The sequence below is a fragment of the Neoarius graeffei genome, chromosome 15, assembly GCF_027579695.1.
Source record: "Neoarius graeffei isolate fNeoGra1 chromosome 15, fNeoGra1.pri, whole genome shotgun sequence".
Taxonomy (NCBI): domain Eukaryota; kingdom Metazoa; phylum Chordata; class Actinopteri; order Siluriformes; family Ariidae; genus Neoarius; species Neoarius graeffei.
This window is the reverse complement of record NC_083583.1, coordinates 8,709,728-8,728,512: the sequence shown is the minus strand read 5'-3', so window position 1 is coordinate 8,728,512 and position 18,785 is coordinate 8,709,728. Positions and strand designations below refer to the sequence as shown.

Here is an 18,785-nt window from a genome sequence, read left to right as displayed (position 1 = left end):
CATGGTTGTTTTGACGGCAGGTCAGATGAGCGACTACGCCCTTGACGTCCAGGTTTACATTCCATAACTCGGGCCTGTCAGTTATGCGTAACTTTACTTCTCTGTAAAAGAATCACGTTGTTGCTGATGTTTGAAATGAACACGCTGGTGGATTTTTTTTTTTTTTTTGTGTGTTGCAGGAAGTCCTTCTGTTCCCTGCCATGAAGCCTGAGGACAATAAACCTGCCCCTTCAGCAGAGGGCACTTCTGTTTAACGCTGACCCGTGGTGCCGCCTGATCAGGAATCAGTGACGTGGTGGAGAGTGACGAGAGATGATTGATTAGCACTGGGGTTCATCTTTCTTCCTGACTGCAGAATACTGTTAAAGATCCGTGTTTATGTCCCAAAGGACTTGACATTGCAGTAAAAGGGAATCAATGTTTTTTTACTCAGTTAGGTCGAGACTGTGACCCCTCCTTTTTTTTAAACTGCTCCTTTTGTCCATTGTCGGTTCACATCAGGTTCTTTTCTTACCCTGCAGCAATCAAGATGATGAAGATTCAAATTCAGCCATATTTTTCTGTAATAATGGTTTTAATATCCCCAGTCCTCTGTATTTTTAGTGATCACCATCTGGCCAAGGGAATAAAATTTCATGTGCTTGATGAAACCGTCTGAAGTTATTTAAGTATTTATTTTAGCTCTGGAGTAAAGGCGTGTATTTTTTCGGTGTGCCTTTGGACAAAAAGTTGAAGTCTAGATTTATATATATTTTTTTTAAAAAGGGTAACATGAATGAGCCTTAAAGTGCCATTCCACCATTGGATGTATTCTTTGGCATAAAATACAATATATTTTATGACAACATGACTAGACAGAGAAATCTTTTAGCTTCAAACATAATTTTTTGACAATGACAAGTATATTAATTTTGCGACCAAAGTCACCTACCCTTTTAATTTCTGCGCGGTAGTGAAACGTGATGTCATCGGCAGGTTCCCCTTCTTGTGTACCACGTGTCGGTCTATTTTTAGACCAGGAAACCCCCAAAGTGAGAGAGTCATTTCTCCTCGTATATGGGGGCCAAAAAAAATTGCGAAAAGTTTTGAGTTAATCTTTCAGTTAGCTAGATTTATTGGTATTAGCTAGATTTATTGGTATTATTTTTATCGCGTTCTATCCACCATTGCTGATAATATGTGCCACGTCACACGTCACGTGGTACACAAGAAGGGGAACCTGCCGATGACATCACGCGCGGAAATTAAAAGGGTAGGTGACTTTGGTCACAAAATTAATATACTTGTCATTGTCAAAAAATTATGTTTGATATATCATCTCATCTCATTATCTCTAGCCGCTTTATCCTTCTACAGGGTCACAGGCAAGCTGGAGCCTATCCCAGCTGACTACGGGCGAAAGGCGGGGTACACCCTGGACAAGTCGCCAGGTCATCACAGGGCTGACACATAGACACAGACAACCATTCACACTCACATTCACACCTACGCTCAATTTAGAGTCACCAGTTAACCTAACCTGCATGTCTTTGGACTGTGGGGGAAACCGGAGCACCCGGAGGAAACCCACACGGACACGGGGAGAACATGCAAACTCCACACAGAAAGGCCCTCGCCGGCCCCGGGGCTCGAACCCAGGACCTTCTTGCTGTGAGGCGACAGCGCTAACCACTACACCACCGTGCCGCCCTTGATATATCATTTTGAAGCTAAAAGATTTCTCTATCTAGTGATACCATTTATATATGTTGTCAAAATATATTGTATTTTATGCCAAAGAATACATCCAGTGGTGGAATGGCACTTTAGAGGGGATGGTGAAGTGCTGATCCTTTCTACTGGGGAAGAAACTTTCAAGTTTCACAATAAAATTCCTGACAGTAGTATTACAGCTTTCAATTTGAATCATCGTTAAAACCGTGGTTGATGACTGCGGCTTGAAAAGCTCACATTAAGGTTCGTCTAAAGCAAATTCAGACAAATATAGATATTTAAAAAAAAAAGTTGATGAAAACGTGAAAAGACAGAACTGTGTCGTACCGAATTGTAGAGTTCGACTGTGTTTCATCATTTTTATGTTCAGGGTCAGGAATCATGGCTTGATGCATCAGAGCGAGACTTGGTGTAACCCATTTTAATATTTATAGATACGTGACAATCAAGTCATCCAGTCACTGATCACTCGGTTCACTGCTGCTGATCAGGTTTGGATCGTACGCCCTACCGTGACTCATCTACTTTTGAAGCTGTACGTATTTTCAGACCCGGAGTCACCTGTCTTGGCACGGTCCACAAAATCCTCCATCATTTCATCTTTTATTTATTTATGAACGGATGTAATGCATTTCATTTGTTTGTGAACAGGCATCATTGACTCATTACGTGAAGATAAGTTTTAATCTCATTTGTTAATGCAGTTATCTGTATCACTTGTTATTTTCAAGTAATTTAGAGCGTCGCGGTTTCTGAGGTTTGGATGTCTGGGTGGAAGTTTCAGAAACCTGGCTGGAGTCTGCTCCTGAAACGACTCATTAATCCTGATTTATATTACTCATGTCATGCATTTTATATGTTTGTGGTAGTTTGTTGTTTCTTGATTTACAGTCAAATTAATAAAAATGATTGAACATTTTGACCAAGCTCATCTATTGAATGGTCAAGTTTAATAAAAAGTTCCAGGTAGTGTGCAAGTTATGGTCATTTATTGGTTCTTGCTGAGTTTTTAATTAATTAGTTGTTAATTAATAAACTAGATGATGAAATGTCAATTTTTATAGACTTTAAATTACCAGGTTCCTCCTTTTCATTTTATTGAGTGTCAAAAGATTTAGAAGCTATAACATTTAGAGGAAAGTGGTATAACATTTCAAGGAAAGTGGTCACACTTTCTCTGATCATTTCCTTTGTGTTTTTCTTTTTTGTGCAGAACAGTTGATCAAAATTAGACTGATTTTTCAACTTTCAAAGTGGCATAGCTTTGTTTAATTAAATTTTCTTTTCTAAAGAAACTTTAGACAGTTGCAGTATACCACCATGCACACCTTCAGAAGGAAAATAATCTCGAACCAAGTTCTTAAAGAGACTTATTTTCTTACATATGTCATTATCTGGTGATTTAGCTGGTGTTCCACTCTCTATGAAATTGATTTAGACCCCATATATTACTGACATCAGTGATTAATAGGAATTTGAATCATGGTGTGGCAGAACAAGAGCAACTTTATTCATCACATGCTTGTGAAATTCCTCTCTGCATTTAACCCATCTGAAGCAGTGAACATATATATACACACACACACACCCAGAGCAGTGGGCAACCTCGCTCAAGGGCATCTCAGCCCAAGACCGGAGGAAACCCACGCAGACAACATGCAAACTCCACACAGAAAGGTGGCCGCTGGGCTCGAACCCAGAACCTTATTGCTGTGAGGCAACTGTGCCGCCCAGGGTATCGTCTTTTTAAGTTTGCACAGTTCCAGTTGACAAATTTTGTTGCAGGGCGGGATTCTATAGTGAGTTTGCTCTAGTTGGTTTTTGTTTTTTGCCTTTTTTTTTTTTTTTAAATCACTCTCGCACCCAATATTTATTTTGATTGGCTAAATCTCCACTTTGTGTTTTCAAATTCACGCTCTCCTGACGTTACGGCTCACTTCTATTTTCTTTCAAAATGGGAGCGTTCTGTTTTTGTACTGTGTTGCACAAAATCGGAGTTGAAAATGGACTCATTCATGGCTTGGTGAACTTCAACAGAAAAGAAATGATCAAATAAAATGTGTTTGAGTGACTGAGCAAGTTTTTGACGCATTCATCACCATCTCAAGGTTAGTGACCATGTAACAGCCAGAGGCACTAAAGCCCTAATGTTGTTGCTTTAATGTTTATGCAAACAAAATGTGCATAGCGCTGCTAATTATTTAAAGTGTAATTTTCAATATAAAACTTGGTGAAACAATTTGTGTTTCAGTACTTTGTGAACATTTTCAGCATGTTTTAACAATATAATATCAATAACCGTGATCAGTTTGGTTGCTATGATCGTGATATTAAATTTCATACCATTTCAGCTCTACTTTCTACTCTGGCTTTTCCATTTTATTTTCCCCAAATCAGTGTAGTTTTGTCAAATAATTTTGTTGGGTGTACAACCCCTGGTTAAATGATGGAATCGCCACACTTGGCAGATCTTCACCCAGCATTTTTTTTATACTCTCCAGCAAATAAACAAATCACAGATATGACAGAAAACAATTTTTGTTTAATAGCAGAAATTCTGGATGTGAAAAATACCTCAGACAAATTAAATTATTTTAATTAATGGCATTTCTTTCAAAAGAAAGTGTGTGTGTGGGGGGGGGGGGTTATAGAATCACTCAGGCTTGAGGGAAAAAAAAAAGATCGAATCGTATTGTAATTTGCATTTCTGAAACAAATACAGGCCCAAGTCTCTCATCTCATCTCATTATCTCTAGCCGCTTTATCCTGTTCTACAGGGTCGCAGGCAAGCTGGAGCCTATCCCAGCTGACTACGGGCGAAAGGCGGGGTACACCCTGGACAAGTCGCCAGGTCATCACAGGGCTGACACATAGACACAGACAACCATTCACACTCACATTCACACCTACGCTCAATTTAGAGTCACCAGTTAACCTAACCTGCATGTCTTTGGACTGTGGGGGAAACCGGAGCACCCGGAGGAAACCCACGCGGACACGGGGAGAACATGCAAACTCCGCACAGAAAGGCCCTCGCCGGCCCCGGGGCTCGAACCCAGGACCTTCTTGCTGTGAGGCGACAGCGCTAACCATTACGCCACCGTGCCGCCCAGGCCCAAGTCTAAAAATACAAATTAGTCTGTAGTTAAGAGTGTTCACAGACCTTAACGAGCTGTTGGATTTGGCTAATTGAAAGGAAACATGGGCTCAAGAAGAGAGTTCGAGTCCATAAACTTTTGCCAGGGGTTGTATGGAGATTTTTGGACTCCTTGTATATTAAAGCGAGACGACCTTTCGATTTCATAAAATCGGTGAAATTTAGTTCCCTCTGAAATGTGGTCATTGTGATGTATGTTTATTTCTGTAATATCTCTCAAAATATCAGGCCGTTCTGTGGCTGGGAAGTTATTTAATTTGAGGGGATTAAAGCAAATAATGTGCATGAAATCGCTCGCTTCACGCAGACAAGCAGACAGAGGAAGTCCATGTGTGTGCGCATGCACAGGTTTCCCTTTGAGCGTGCACTGACAGTTCCATCATTCTGTCGCTAAACGAACAGCTGATCACACCGAGGTGCTCGCTGAGCGCCGATATTTATTAGTTTGGTCCTGCGTTTCCTTTCCTTCATATATAACGTCTTTTCTTCTCGCTTTCCGTTACTGTAGTCGGTCTTTCACGATTCATTCGCGCACTCACACACGTCCTCCATTTTTCTCTCCTGTTTCAAATTTGTATCCCACAATGCCTTGTGTGAATGGGGAAACCCCACCACGTGATACATGATGTAGTATCTTGTATTGGGTCATGGTGAAGCAGGAAAAAATAGTGTGGAATTTAGGGCCACGTGGAGATAAATTCATTAATTGTTCTATTTTTAAAAAATAAAATTGGAAGTCTGTGATTTGAATTCAGTAGCTTTCGGTCACTAAACAAAAATAATTGGGTGTTGGGGAAAATTCTTTTTATGGCCTACACTTGAAAAATCTGAAAGGCAGTCTACCATTAAATATTCTGAGGTCTGTGCATTTCTTTCTTTTTTACTTTATGTGAAATGTTCATGCAGAAGAAAATAAAAGAAAAACTTTTTTTTTGACAGAAAACTGCTACAACTCATTGCCCGCTTTGCAAAAAGCCAGTTCTCCAGCTCTTTTCTGTACTGTGTGTTCAAATCAGTTGGGATTAAAAGAGGCATGAACACTGCTGAGGCCTCCACTTCAGTGCATGTGGATTCATTTTATTATAGATAAAAATACACCAGAAATTTGTGCTTTCTGTAGTGTTAAAGATTTTCATACATTATTATAGATAAAAATACATAATTGTGGGCGGCACGGTGGTGTAGTGGTTAGCGCTGTCGCCTCACAGCAAGAAGGTCCTGGGTTCGAGCCCCGTGGCCGGCAAGGGCCCTTCTGTGTGGAGTTTGCATGTTCTCCCCGTGTCCGCGTGGGTTTCCTCCGGGTGCTCCGGTTTCCCCCACAGTCCAAAGACATGCAGGTTAGGTTAACTGGTGACTCTAAATTGACCGTAGGTGTGAATGTGAGTGTGAATGGTTGTCTGTGTCTATGTGTCAGCCCTGTGATGACCTGGTGACTTGTCCAGGGTGTACCCCGCCTTTCGCCCGTAGTCAGCTGGGATAGGCTCCAGCTTGCCTGCGACCCTGTAGAAGGATAAAGCGGCTAGAGATAATGAGATGAGATGAGATACATAATTGTGCATTTTCTTGGGTATTTAAGGCTATATTACGTTATTATAGATAAAAACACCATCAATAAGTGCTTTCTGTACTGTTTGAGGCTGTATTGCGTTATTATAGATAAAAACACACCATTTTCACAGGTAGGAAAAAAAGCCAGAGCACCTGTTCAGCTTCACCCATGTAATGATTATAATGAGAAGAAAGTGGAGCCCAAAAGCTTAGAAATGTATTTTTTGTGCACATGAATTATTTATACACAAATATATAAGCGGTTTATTTCTACCCAAAGCTCCTAAACTGACCAGAAATGCTCAATGATTTTCTTTATTCATTCTCAGAGCAACAATTAATTTTGACAATATACTGTATTTAATAATTTAAGGTCAGAAACACTGTATTGATGGAAACGATGTTTTTAACTGCATCACGTGATTGCTTTTTTCCTAATATGGCGTGCTTTTGTGACGTCACAGAATAGCTCTGTGTCTAATAAAATGAGCAAAGAACCCGAACCCTTCTGCATTCCTCTGAACTCTGTGCGCGTGAGGTGAGGTGAGGTGAGGTGAGGTGCGCTTCATGAAGTTGATCTGAGTCGACCCCGAGAGAAAATGAGACATTTCATGAACGAAGTCGGCGCCCGTGTTGCGGGTTTTCCGCGCCCCCTGCTGTTCACGGTGGGAGCTGCAGCCACGGCGGTCGGAATTCATTGGTTTTCGCAGCGAAGCGACGGAGAGGAAAGAGCAGCGAGGCTCGAGGACTCGACTCCGGAACCGGCTCTGCTGCGAACCGCACAGGTTTTTCAGGTCACATTAAGTTTATTGTGTTCCTCACTTTGTCCCTGCAGTGTACAGGCTCTCACTAACAGCACAGCTTTCCACAACATTCAGACAACATTCAGACAACATTCATGACTGTCATGTTCTTTTTTACAGCACTGATTCTCAGTCCTCCTCAAATCAGGAGCCCGTTACTGTCACTGCACAGAGTGCAACCGAATTCTACTGACCCCCTTCCACCCCGCTCCCTCTCTCCCTCCCTTTCTCTCTCCCCAGTCCCCTGCTCTCTCTCTCCCTCCCTCTCTCTCCCCAACCCTCTGCTCTCTCTCTCCCTCTCTCCCTCTCTCCCCAGCCCTCTGCTCTCTCTCTCCCTCTCTCTCTCTCCCCAGCCCTCTGCTCTCTCTCTCCCTCTCTCTCTCTCTCTCTCTCCCCAACCCTCTGCTCTCTCTCTCCCTCTCTCTCTCTCTCCCCAGCCCCCTGCTCTCTCGCTCCCTCTCTCCCCAGCCCTCTGCTCTCTCTCTCCCTCTCTCTCTCTCCCCAGCCCCCTGCTCTCTCTCTCCCTCTCTCTCTCTCCCCAGCCCTCTGCTCTCTCTCTCTCTCCCCAGCCCCCTGCTCTCTCTCTCTCCCTCCCTCTCTCTCTCCCCAACCGTCTGCTCTCTCTCTCTCTCCCTCTCTCTCCCTCTCCCTCTCTCTCTCCCCCAGCCCCCTGCTCTCTCCCTCCCTCCCTCCCTCCCTCCCTCCCTCTCTCCAACCCCCTGCTCTCTCTCTCCCTCCCTCCCTCTCTCTCCCCCAGCCCCCTGCTCTCTCTATCCCTCCCTCTCTCTTCCCCAACCCCCTGCTCTCTCTCTCCCTTTCTCTCTCTCCCAACCCCCTGCTCTCTCTCTCCCTCCCTCCCTCTCTCCCAACCTCCTGCTCTCTCTCTCCCTCTCCCCCAGCCCCCTCTCTACCTCCCTCCCTCTCTCTCTCCCAACGCCCTGCTCTCTCCCTCCCAATGCCCTGCTCTCTCCCTCCCTCCCTCTCTCTCTCTCTCTCTCTCTCTCTCTCACCCAGCCCCTGCTCTCTCTCTCTCTCCCTCCCTCCCTCTCTCTCTCTCTCTCTCTCTCTCCAACCCCCTGCTCTCTCTCCCTCTCTCTCTCTCCCCAACCCCCTTCCACCCTGCTCTCTCTCTCTCTCTCCCGAACCCCCTGCTCTCTCTCTCTCCCCCAGCCCCCTGCTCTATCCCTCCCTCTCTCTCCCCCAGCTCCCTGCTCTCTCTCCCTCTCTTTCTCCCCAGCCCCCTGCTCTCTCTCTCCCTCCCTCTCTCTCTCTCTCTCTCTCACCCAGCCCCTGCTCTCTCTCTCCCTCCCTCCCTCTCTCTCTCCAACCCCCTGCTCTCTCTCCCTCTCTCTCTCTCCCCAACCCCCTTCCACCCTGCTCTCTCTCTCTCTCTCTCTCCCGAACCCCCTGCTCTCTCTCTCTCCCCCAGCCCCCTGCTCTATCCCTCCCTCTCTCTCCCCCAGCTCCCTGCTCTCTCTCTCCCTCTTTCTCCCCAGCCCCCTGCTCTCTCTCTCCCTCCCTCCCTCTCCCCAACCCCCTGCTCTCTCTCCCTCCCTCTCTCTCGCTCCCCAAACCCCCTGCTCCCTCTCTCTCTCACTCTCTCTCACTCTCTCTCTTCCCAACCCCTGCTCTCTCTCTCTCTCTCTCTCTCTCTCTCTCTCTCTCCCCTCAGCCCCCTGCTCTTTTTCCTCTCTCTCCCCAACCCCCTTCTCTCTCTCTCTCTCTCTCTCTCTCTCTCTCTCTCCCCAACCCCCTGCTCTCTCTCTCCCCCAGCCCCCTGCTGTCTCTCTCTCCCCCAACCCCCTGCTCTCTCTTCAACTCCTCTCACAATTTTTGGATGAATTTCTTGAAGCTTGGCAAAAAGCCTTGTTATATGACAGTAATATGGATATCGCGATTTAATTTTGTTTGTGAAAATTTTACCAGAGTTACAGCCCTTGATTAACAAAATTATAATTTGACAATTTCATGAGAGTGTGTTTTCCTTCTGACATCAACTCCTCTCACAATTTGTGGAGGAATTTCACCAAATTTGGCAAAAGGCATTGTCATATGACAGTTATGAACATATGGAAATTTCATTTAATTTGGGCAAATTTTATCAGAGTTATGCCCTTGATTATTCACAAACTTGTACTTTGGAATTTCATCAAGGTGTGCTTGCTTTCTGAAATCAACTTCCCTCACAGTTTTTATTATCCCTTGCTGGCTGAAAGGTCTGAAGGGGGATTATGTCATGGCGATGTCCATCCATCCAGCCGTTCCTCCCTCCCAGGAAGGGTACTCACCTTCTGAAATCATCTCCTCTCACAGTTTTTGGAGGAATTTCACAAAACCTGACAGGATTCTTTGTTATATTTCGGTAATATGCATACTGCAATTTCGTTCAATTCACTCGCATTTTACCAGAGTTATGGCATAGTTGCCAAAGGGGGATATTGTGCTGTCAGAGCACTCTTGTTTTTTTGAATTTTATGTCAGCAACACGTTTCAGAAAAGTTGGGACAGGGACAATCAAAGACCTGAAAAAGTTGTGTAATGCTTTAAAAAAAACTTATTTGGTTAATTGGCAACAGGCCTGTGACATGATTGGGTATAAAAAGAGCATCCCAGAGAGGCAGAGTCTCTCAGAAGTAAAAATGGGGAGGGGTTCACCACTTTGTGAAAGACTGTGTGGGCAAACAGTGCAACAGTTTAAGAATAACGTTTCTCAGTGTAAAACTGCAAAGAATTTGGGGATCACATCATCTGTGGTCCATAATATCATTAAAAGATTCAGAGAATCTGGAGAAATCTCTGTATGCAAGAGACAAGGCTGAAAACTGACATTGGATGCCTGTGATCTTCAGGCCCACAGGCGATACTGCATTAAAAGCAGACACGTGTCTGTAGTGGAAATCACTGTATGAGCTCAGGAACACTTTAGTAAACCATTGTCTGTGAAAACACTTCATTACTGCATCCACAAATGCAAGTTAAAACCAGATATAAACAATATCCAGAAACAGCACCACCTTCTCTGGGCCCGAGCTCTTTTAAGATCGACTGAGGCAAAGTGGAAAACTGTCCCGAGATCTGATGGATCAAAAGTAGAAATTCTTTTTAGAAATCATAGACACCACGTCCTCCAGGCTAAAGAGGAGAGGGACCATCCAGCTTGTCATCAGTGCACAGTTCAAAAGCCAGCACCTGTGATGGTGATCTGTGATACTCAGTTCCGCGATGTATTTCATATGAAGAATGTGAGTTTTTCAACACAAGAAGATAAAGTTCATATCTTCAAGCCAGCGTGTGATTTTCTTTATATTATATAGACACATTCATGAACAAAAAGTACCCAAATTTATCAAAACAATTCATCGATTTCCTCACGAGTGACATATAGAGATTTATGTCACGGTTTTGGTTCTCCATGTCCTGGACGTAGCTTGTATGAAAAATACGAGTGGTGTATTTCCCAGTAAAACACTCGTGTCCATATAATATAAACCTTTATTTTACTCAGAAATTTGCCCACTTTCCAGTGCATGTTGAAAACTGCTGCAGAGGATGGTTGAAAGAATGACTTGCTCACATAGTGTAACAACTCTTTACATTTGGACAATGAGGAACTGGAGACAGGTGCTACAATTCAAGGTGCACTTTTATTATTTTCACTTTTCAGTGACTTCTATGCTGTACACACATAAACACACACATTGGGGAACACAGCTCTCTCTTGGTACTGGCTATCTGAAAGACACATAGAAACACACATTAATAGACAGCCAGTCATTAGACACAGGTATAACTCATCACGTTACCTGCTGGTTCAACCTGCCTCCTTGCCGTTCACAGCCGACACTCAACCACACCCTCACTGCCACGTACCCCCATGGCCCAACTTAGGTTGGGGAGCTGTCCGGCCTGCAACTGACTCCCCCTCCTGGCAGGAGAGGTAATCCGCCACTACTATCTGCGCCCCTGGCCTGTGGACCAGCTCAAATTTAAAGGGTTAAAGAGCCAGATACCAATGAGTGATCCACGTGTTGGCATCCTTCATGCGATCGAGCCACTGGAGCAGGGCATGGTTGGAACAGAGGGTGAACGGGCATCCTAGCAGGTAGTACCAGAGAGTGAGGACTGCCCACTTGATGGCAAGCCACTCCTTCTCAATGGTGCTGTACACTGACTCTTGCGTGGGGAGCTTGCAGCTGATGTACAGCACTGGGCACTCCTCCCCCTCCACCACCTGGGACAAAACAGCCCCCGGCCTTTTGTCCGACACGTCGTTCTGTAAAACAAAAGGAAAGAAAAGTCAGGAGAATGCAACAGGGGGCCCCCACACAAAACCGCTTTAACATGAGCAAAAGCCTGTTTGCATGGCTCCGTCCACTGGACTGGATCTGGTGCCCCCTTTTTAGTGAGGTCAGTCAGCAGGCTGGTGACATCCAAAAAGTTAGGCATGAACTGCCTATAATAGCCAGTCAGCCCCAGGAATTGCCTCACCCCTTTTTTATCTTAGGTCTTGGGCAAGCCACAATTGCTGCAGTCTTATCAATTTGGGGATTCACCTGCCCAAGTGGAAGTCCAGATACCATACTTCCACATGTCCAATTGCACACTTTTTCAGGTTTGCTGTGAGCCCAGCATGCCTCAGCAACTTCAGGACAGCCCTGAGATGTTGTAAATGCCACTGCCAATCATTTGTATCAATAATAATGTCTTCTAAATAGGCAGCAGCATATGCATTGTGGGGACGGAGGATTCGGTCCATGAGATGCTGAAACGTCACTGGGGCCCCAAATGCCCCAAAAGGAAGGGCAACAAATTGGTGTAACCCAAACGGAGCAGAAAAGGCAGTTTTCTCATGGGATAATGGAGTCAAGGGGATCTGCCAATATCCACTTTTCTATAGTCCACACAGAACCGGACCGACCCGTTGGTCTTGGGAACCAAGACCACTGGGCTGCTCCAGTCGCTGTGCGACTCCTCAATTACTCCCATATCAAGCATAGCCTTGAGTTTATCCCAAACCACATTTTTCTTGTGCTCGGGGAGCTGATACAGGCAATTGCGCAGCACCACCCCTGTGCAAGTCATGATATGGTGCTCTATGAGGTTAGTACGACCAGTGAGGGGCAAGAACAAATTGCAGAATTCCTCCTGCAACCTGATAACCTGTGCTGTCTGGGATGGTGAGAGGTGGTCTCCACAGGGGACCGGGGTGAATTGGGATGCACTTTTTGGACTTACCTCCGGTCCCAGCTTCGCCCTCTCTGGAACTGTCATCACCAGAGCCACAGGAACTGCCTCTCTCCATGGTTTTAGGAGATTGAGGTGGTAAATTTGACATATGTTGCCTCTATCTGGACGCCTGACCATAGTCGACTATCCCAATCTGCCATGTGACCTTACAGGGCCCTTGCCACTTGGCGAGTAATTTTGAGCTCAATGTGGGCAATAAAATTAGCACTTTATCTCCTGGTGCAAATTCCCTTAGTCATGTCCCTCTGTTGTACAGACGAGATTGATGTTCTTGTGCCTGGAGCAAATTCTCCTGGGTTATGTGACCCCAGTGCGTGTTTTGCTCTCAGGTCAAGAATGTACTGAATTTCATATTTGCACTGAGAAGGTCCCTCCACACAATTTTCTTTAATGATGTCTAAGACACTAAGGGGCTCGTGCCAATGTAGCAATTCAAACAGGGAAAGCCCAGTGGAGGCTTGTGGGACCTTGTGCATTGCAAACAACAGAGGGTATAGCAACCTGTCCCAGTTTCTAGTGTCCCTGTGAACTACTTCTTCTTCTCCCTTATCCAGCACTGTTGCCAGGTCGGGATCCATGTGGACCCTATTGATCCACATGCCATATTAGTTGGAGCATAGTTTTACGCCGCAACCTTCCTGCTGCAACCCTCCAAGTTCTGGATTTGGGAAACAACCATTCACACACACATTCAACTATGGACAATTTAGAGTAGTCAGTTAACCTAACTGCATGTGTTTGGACTGTGTGGAAAACTGGAGCACCCAGAGGAAACTCATGCAGACACGGGGAGAACATGCAAACTCCACACAGAAAGGTCCCCGTCGGCCACTGGGCTTGAGCCCAGAACCTTCTTGCTGTGAGGCAACAGTGCCAACTACTACACCACTGTGCTGCTCCCCCATGAACGAAGTTATGAATCATGTTTTAAAGTGTTTGGTTAAATCGTTTGACCAGCCCGTCCGTTTGCGGATGATAAACACTAGTACGAATCTGCACAAGCATTTTTCACCCACACACAAAATTGGGATAAATGGATCAAATCCCTGTTATTGGCAGTACAAGATGTTCTACAAGTCTCCATGGGGTTTTCCCCATTTGAATTATTATATGGGCGTAAGCCTCGCAGCATCCTAGATGTCATATGGGAAAATTGGGAGGAGAGAACTTCTAAAAGTGAAATTCAATACATTCTCGACCTACGTGCGAAACTCCAGACACACAGTCACCTAATGCAGAGGAATTTGCGGCAGGCGCAAGAATGCCAGTCCCGGGTTTTGGCACCAGTGTGAGGGTCCCTGGGGGTGCGGAACACTGAAGCACAGGACAGGTGGGTTTTGTTCAACTGGGGTTTCTTTATTTTTGATATCACAGCGGCTTTTCAGCTGCTTGGTGTTTTCACACATACGCATGTGGCCTGGGGTTGGGAGAATTGCCTCCTCAAGGCTCTCTCTCCCCTTATCAGCCCTCAGATATTATTGCAAGACACACACACACACACACACACACACACACACACACACACACACACACACACACACACAAATCAATTAGACACAGGTGTGATCGTTTTGCCAGTCACCTTCCCCAGCCTCGCTCTCCATTCACAAACCAGTGCTTGACCACGCCCCTGCTGCCACAGTAATGAATGCAAAGAAAGAAAGAAAGAAAGAAAGAAAGAAACAAGTGTTGCCAGGCAAAACAAACCTCGCCCGGTAGCACTTATGATGAATATGAAGGAAGATATCATGAAAAAAACAGATACCCTATGGGTCCATGTGGCTACTGCTTATAAATAAAATGGTTTTCTGATCCCACGTCCATTCAGATTTTTATTTGTTTAAAATTTTGAAGACCATTTATCATTTTTGTTTCACTTCACAATTATGTGCTACTCTGTGTTGGTCTATCACATAAAATCTCAATAAAAAACTTTTAAGTTCGAGGTTGTAAGGTGGAAAAATGTGAAAAAGTTCAAGGGGTATGAATACTTTTTCAAGGCACTGTATAGCACATTTATTTACTCTATGAGGCAGTAGCCACAAAAATGAAGCGTAATCCAAAAATGAACAATTTAAAAATCACAGAAGTAAAATATACCAAGTGCCTGTACTTTATATTATTCCACTCTTACCTCTTACAGTTTTCAAAACCGAAACCTCCGAACCGAGGCTGACATACACACGCTGTCGCCATGACCCAAACTCTTATTTTCCGGAAATGGCCCGGCGCTAGAGCTCAGTGGAACGCACTTTCCCTCTGTAATAAGCATAAACATGTCTGAAAGTGATTTCTTTAGTCTAGTCCATTTATTTTGAATGGTGAACCGAATTGTATACACTCACCGGCCATTTTAATCGGAACACATGTATGCGCATGCGCAGTGCGCGATTGTTACACTCTTACATTCTTATAGCAGGATGACGTAGTGGCTAGCGCCTCTATATGAGGCAGTAGCCAAAACAAAAACGATTTTGACCTTTTTGGTGACCTTGACCGGATAACCCTCAAAATGTTGGAGGTTCTATTTGAGATCAATGCCCATCTATCCTGAAAGTTTCATGAAGATTGGTCCAGCTGTTTTCCCATAATACCGTTAACAAAAAAACAAAGAAACAAACAAACAAAGAAACCCGACTGAAAACAATACCTCACCCCCTTGGTGGACTCCATCATGGGCGAGGTAATAAACACACACACACACAAGCAGATTTCTAGTTCTTGTTGGGGTGTTTGAATTCCATAATGCCCAACTGGGTGTATGTTGTGTTTACTCTGATTTACCCGACATGGTAAGCAGAAAAGCACAAGTTTTTGTGTTTTGTTTTGTTGTGCTCTGTTCTGTGCCACCGTGGTGCTTTCTGTTCTATTCTATTTTCATCCGTTCCTTTCTATTCTATTCTATTTAATCATAATACATTCTATTCTACTTTGACATATTCTCTTCTTTTCTCTTAATACATTGTTACATTGTCATAATGGTCTATTCGATATAGAATATGTATAGTATTTTGTCATATTCTATTCTCTATCTTCATTATGCTTTCTATTCTTTTCTGTCATATTCCCTCCTTTTCCCTTATAATGTATTCTATTATATTGTCCTCTTCTGTTCTGTGACCATTCTATTCTGTATTGGCCCTTTTCCACTACCCTTTTTCAGCTCACTTCAGCCCGACACGGCTCGCGTTTCAACTACCACAAAACAGCACGACTCAGCTCGCTTCAGCCCTGCTTAGCACCCAAAACTCGCACGGTTTTGGAGTGGGGCTGAAGCGAGCCAAACCGAGCCGAGTGGGGCTAGGGGCGTGAGCAGACACTCCCCTGTGCACTGATTGGTGAGGAGTGTCCTCACATGCCCACACACGCCCCGTGAGCACGCTGGGATCTGTAAACACCGTAAACCCGGAAGAAGAAGAATTACGAGAATTTCTGAAGCCTTATGCGCCTCGCCTCATCTATACGCTCTTGCCAGTATCTGTTGGCGTTGTCGGTGACAACAAGCCACAGCACCAAGACCAGCAACACTAACGACTCCATGTCCTCCATGTTTATTGTTTACTATTCGGGTCGTGAGACTACCGCTTAAAAGATCACTGATGTCACTGTTTGTGCCGCTTAACGACATCACGTGACGTCCACCCACTTTCGCTAACTCCACCCAATGTGTCCACCCACTTCCAGCCAGCACGGTTCAGCGCGGTTGTAGTCGAAATGCAACTCCAACAGCCCCACTCAGCTCGACTCAGCCACGTTTGTAGTGGAAAGCGGCATATGTTCTATCTTAATGAATACTATCTTGTCATATTCTATTCTGTTCTCTCCTAACCTATTCTATTCTATTCTATTCTATTCTATTCTCTTCGTCCTGGGTATGACTTTAAACCGCAACCGGTGGTGAGTCTCAGGTCTGGGAGGACTTGAGTATTGGGGAAAGTGGAGTTACCCCTTAATCACCATTGCTCCCAGATCCACTCTGACCCAGAGTGGTAGCACCTGCCTGGGTTCCAGCTATAGGTTAAATAGTACATCACCAATAAGGTGCTGGCAGCAGAGCGCTTTTTGGTGCAATGTGGCAGATGAACCCAACAGGGTCAATGGCACACCACTAGATGGCATGTGGAAGAGCCACTCAGATGGCCAACGAATGGCATCACTCGGCAAGTCAGTTGTCACTGCAGGGCAACTTACATACCCATCAGGTCTGTGGCACTTTTGTGCACCACTTGGCATCAGGTCTGGAGGTCCAGAGAGACAACATGATAGGGGCACAGCATTGTTTGTCTTACCTTACTGTGCAAGGTGCTTCATTAGGAGAGGAGAATAGTATGCGAGAGCTCACACGGCCAGACGTTCCGTGGTGGTTCAGCCAGGCCATTTGTGCCGCCACTGTGGGCGATTTTGTTGCTCTGGCGTGGGCTTCGTGGCCCATCTGCATTTCTGTGCATCCTAATGAAGCAGTCATCATTGCTAGTGATGGACAGCTGATGCCAATGAAACAGAAAATCTGTACAACAAAAAACACTGAACTGTCCATGTTTGTGTCATTTGTAATTTCATTGGAAAATACATGTTTACTCTGTTCATAGCTTTAATTTTTTTCTATAAAGACATTTTATGGAGAAAAAAAGGATGATAAAGTAAAGAATCCACCTCATTTACACTCAATACCTATTCATTATATTTCGTATGTGCCTTTTGCAGTCACAGTGTAACAGATGTGTTGTGTAACGGATGTGTCAGTGAAGTGGACTGAAAAATATCAGCTCTTTTGGAGATCAGATCTCGATCAAATTCACTCTGTGTAAACACCTGACAGGAAAGTCACTGATAGACTGCATTACTCTGCAGTCTGGGCGAGAAAGAAATCACAGCTGAACTTCTTCATGCCAATTCTTTATATTTTTCTGACCACCATTTGTGGTGGTGTTGTGCTGGTTGGTGTTCAACCATGTGCGTGTTTTAGTGATGAGCGAGAACTCCCAGCATCCTCCAGGCGGATCTTGTACAGTCACATTTCTGGCAAACTTTGTCCTTTTGATACCAAAATATAAAAGTGTCTGAAGTTTTGTGTAAATAAAGTCAACAAGTCTTAATTGTTGTCATTCCAGATCTCCCAGGCTGAAGCAGAGAAGAAATGTCAGAAGGCTGTGGAGCCCAGTGATCAGCTGGAGGCTGAGAAGCATGACATAACAGACCAAGTGAAGATACTGCAAAGAACACTGCAGGATGTGTGGATAACTTTCTATGAGATTCAGCGAGAAAATAACGAGCTACAGAATGTAAGCAGAAAGGCCTTTGTTTCGCAATAATCTCATCTCATCTCTAGCCGCTTTATCCTTCTACAGGGTCGCAGGCAAGCTGGAGCCTATCCCAGCTGACTACGGGCGAAAGGCGGGGTACACCCTGGACAAGTCGCCAGGTCATCACAGGGCTGACACATAGACACAGACAACCATTCACACTCACATTCACACCTACGCTCAATTTAGAGTCACCAGTTAACCTAACCTGCATGTCTTTGGACTGTGGGGGAAACCGGAGCACCCGGAGGAAACCCACACGGACACAGGGAGAACATGCAAACTCCGCACAGAAAGGCCCTCGCCGGCCACGGGGCTCGAACCCAGGACCTTCTTGCTGTGAGGCGACAGCGCTAACCACTACACCACCGTGCCGCCCGTTTTGCAATAATATGAGGAATTTTCATGTTTATGCTACATAATGAGGTTCATTTAATGAAAACGAAAATTGCATTTTTAAGTTACCTTTCTTTTACTGAATAGAAGTGACTCATGAAATGTGTGAACAATAAAGACTTGAATCTGAACCTCATTTCAACCATGTGTATGTTTCAGGAGTGTAAACAAGTGCGAGAAGCTCACAGCATCCTCCAGGCGGAGAACAATGAGATGAAGAAGACTCTGAAGGTAAAATTTCTTCTGATGAAACAACGACTGCTATGGTGGTGGTGGTGGTGTGTGTGTGTGTGTGTTAAAATCTTGTACAGGCAACTTTTTTGAAAATGTCCTTTCGGCAACAAAACATAAAAGTTTTTAAATGTGTGTGTTAAAGGAAATAAAGCCAACAAGCCTTAGTTGTATTTTCTGTTCTCTCAGGCTGAAGCAGAAGAAAAACATCAGAAGGCTTTGGAGACCATTAAAAAGTTGGAGGCTGAGAAGTCTGACCTCACAGACCAGGTGAAGAAATTGCAAGAATCACCGCAGGACATGCGGACACCATTTTGTCAGATTCAGAGGGAGTGTGATGAGCTAAAGAAGGTCAGCAGAAAAGCCTTGTATTCAGCAGTTCCTTTT

The 18,785-nt window shown here is 44.7% G+C and overlaps 2 protein-coding genes across 3 annotated transcripts in view; both read left to right on the top strand.

Annotated features, from left to right (window-relative positions):
- kars1 (lysyl-tRNA synthetase 1) overlaps positions 1-650 on the top strand; it is a 74,446-nt gene extending 73,796 nt beyond the window's left edge. For both annotated transcript variants that reach the window (XM_060940816.1, XM_060940817.1), the window contains one exon: positions 180-650. In XM_060940816.1, coding sequence (XP_060796799.1) covers positions 180-254 — 75 coding nt within the window. In that variant the 3' untranslated portion in view covers positions 255-650. The remainder of the gene's footprint in view (positions 1-179) is intronic.
- The window catches only part of rpl13 (ribosomal protein L13), a 242,501-nt gene that overhangs the window by 90,227 nt on the left and 133,489 nt on the right, over positions 1-18,785 (top strand). The gene's annotated exons all lie outside the window — the stretch shown is intronic.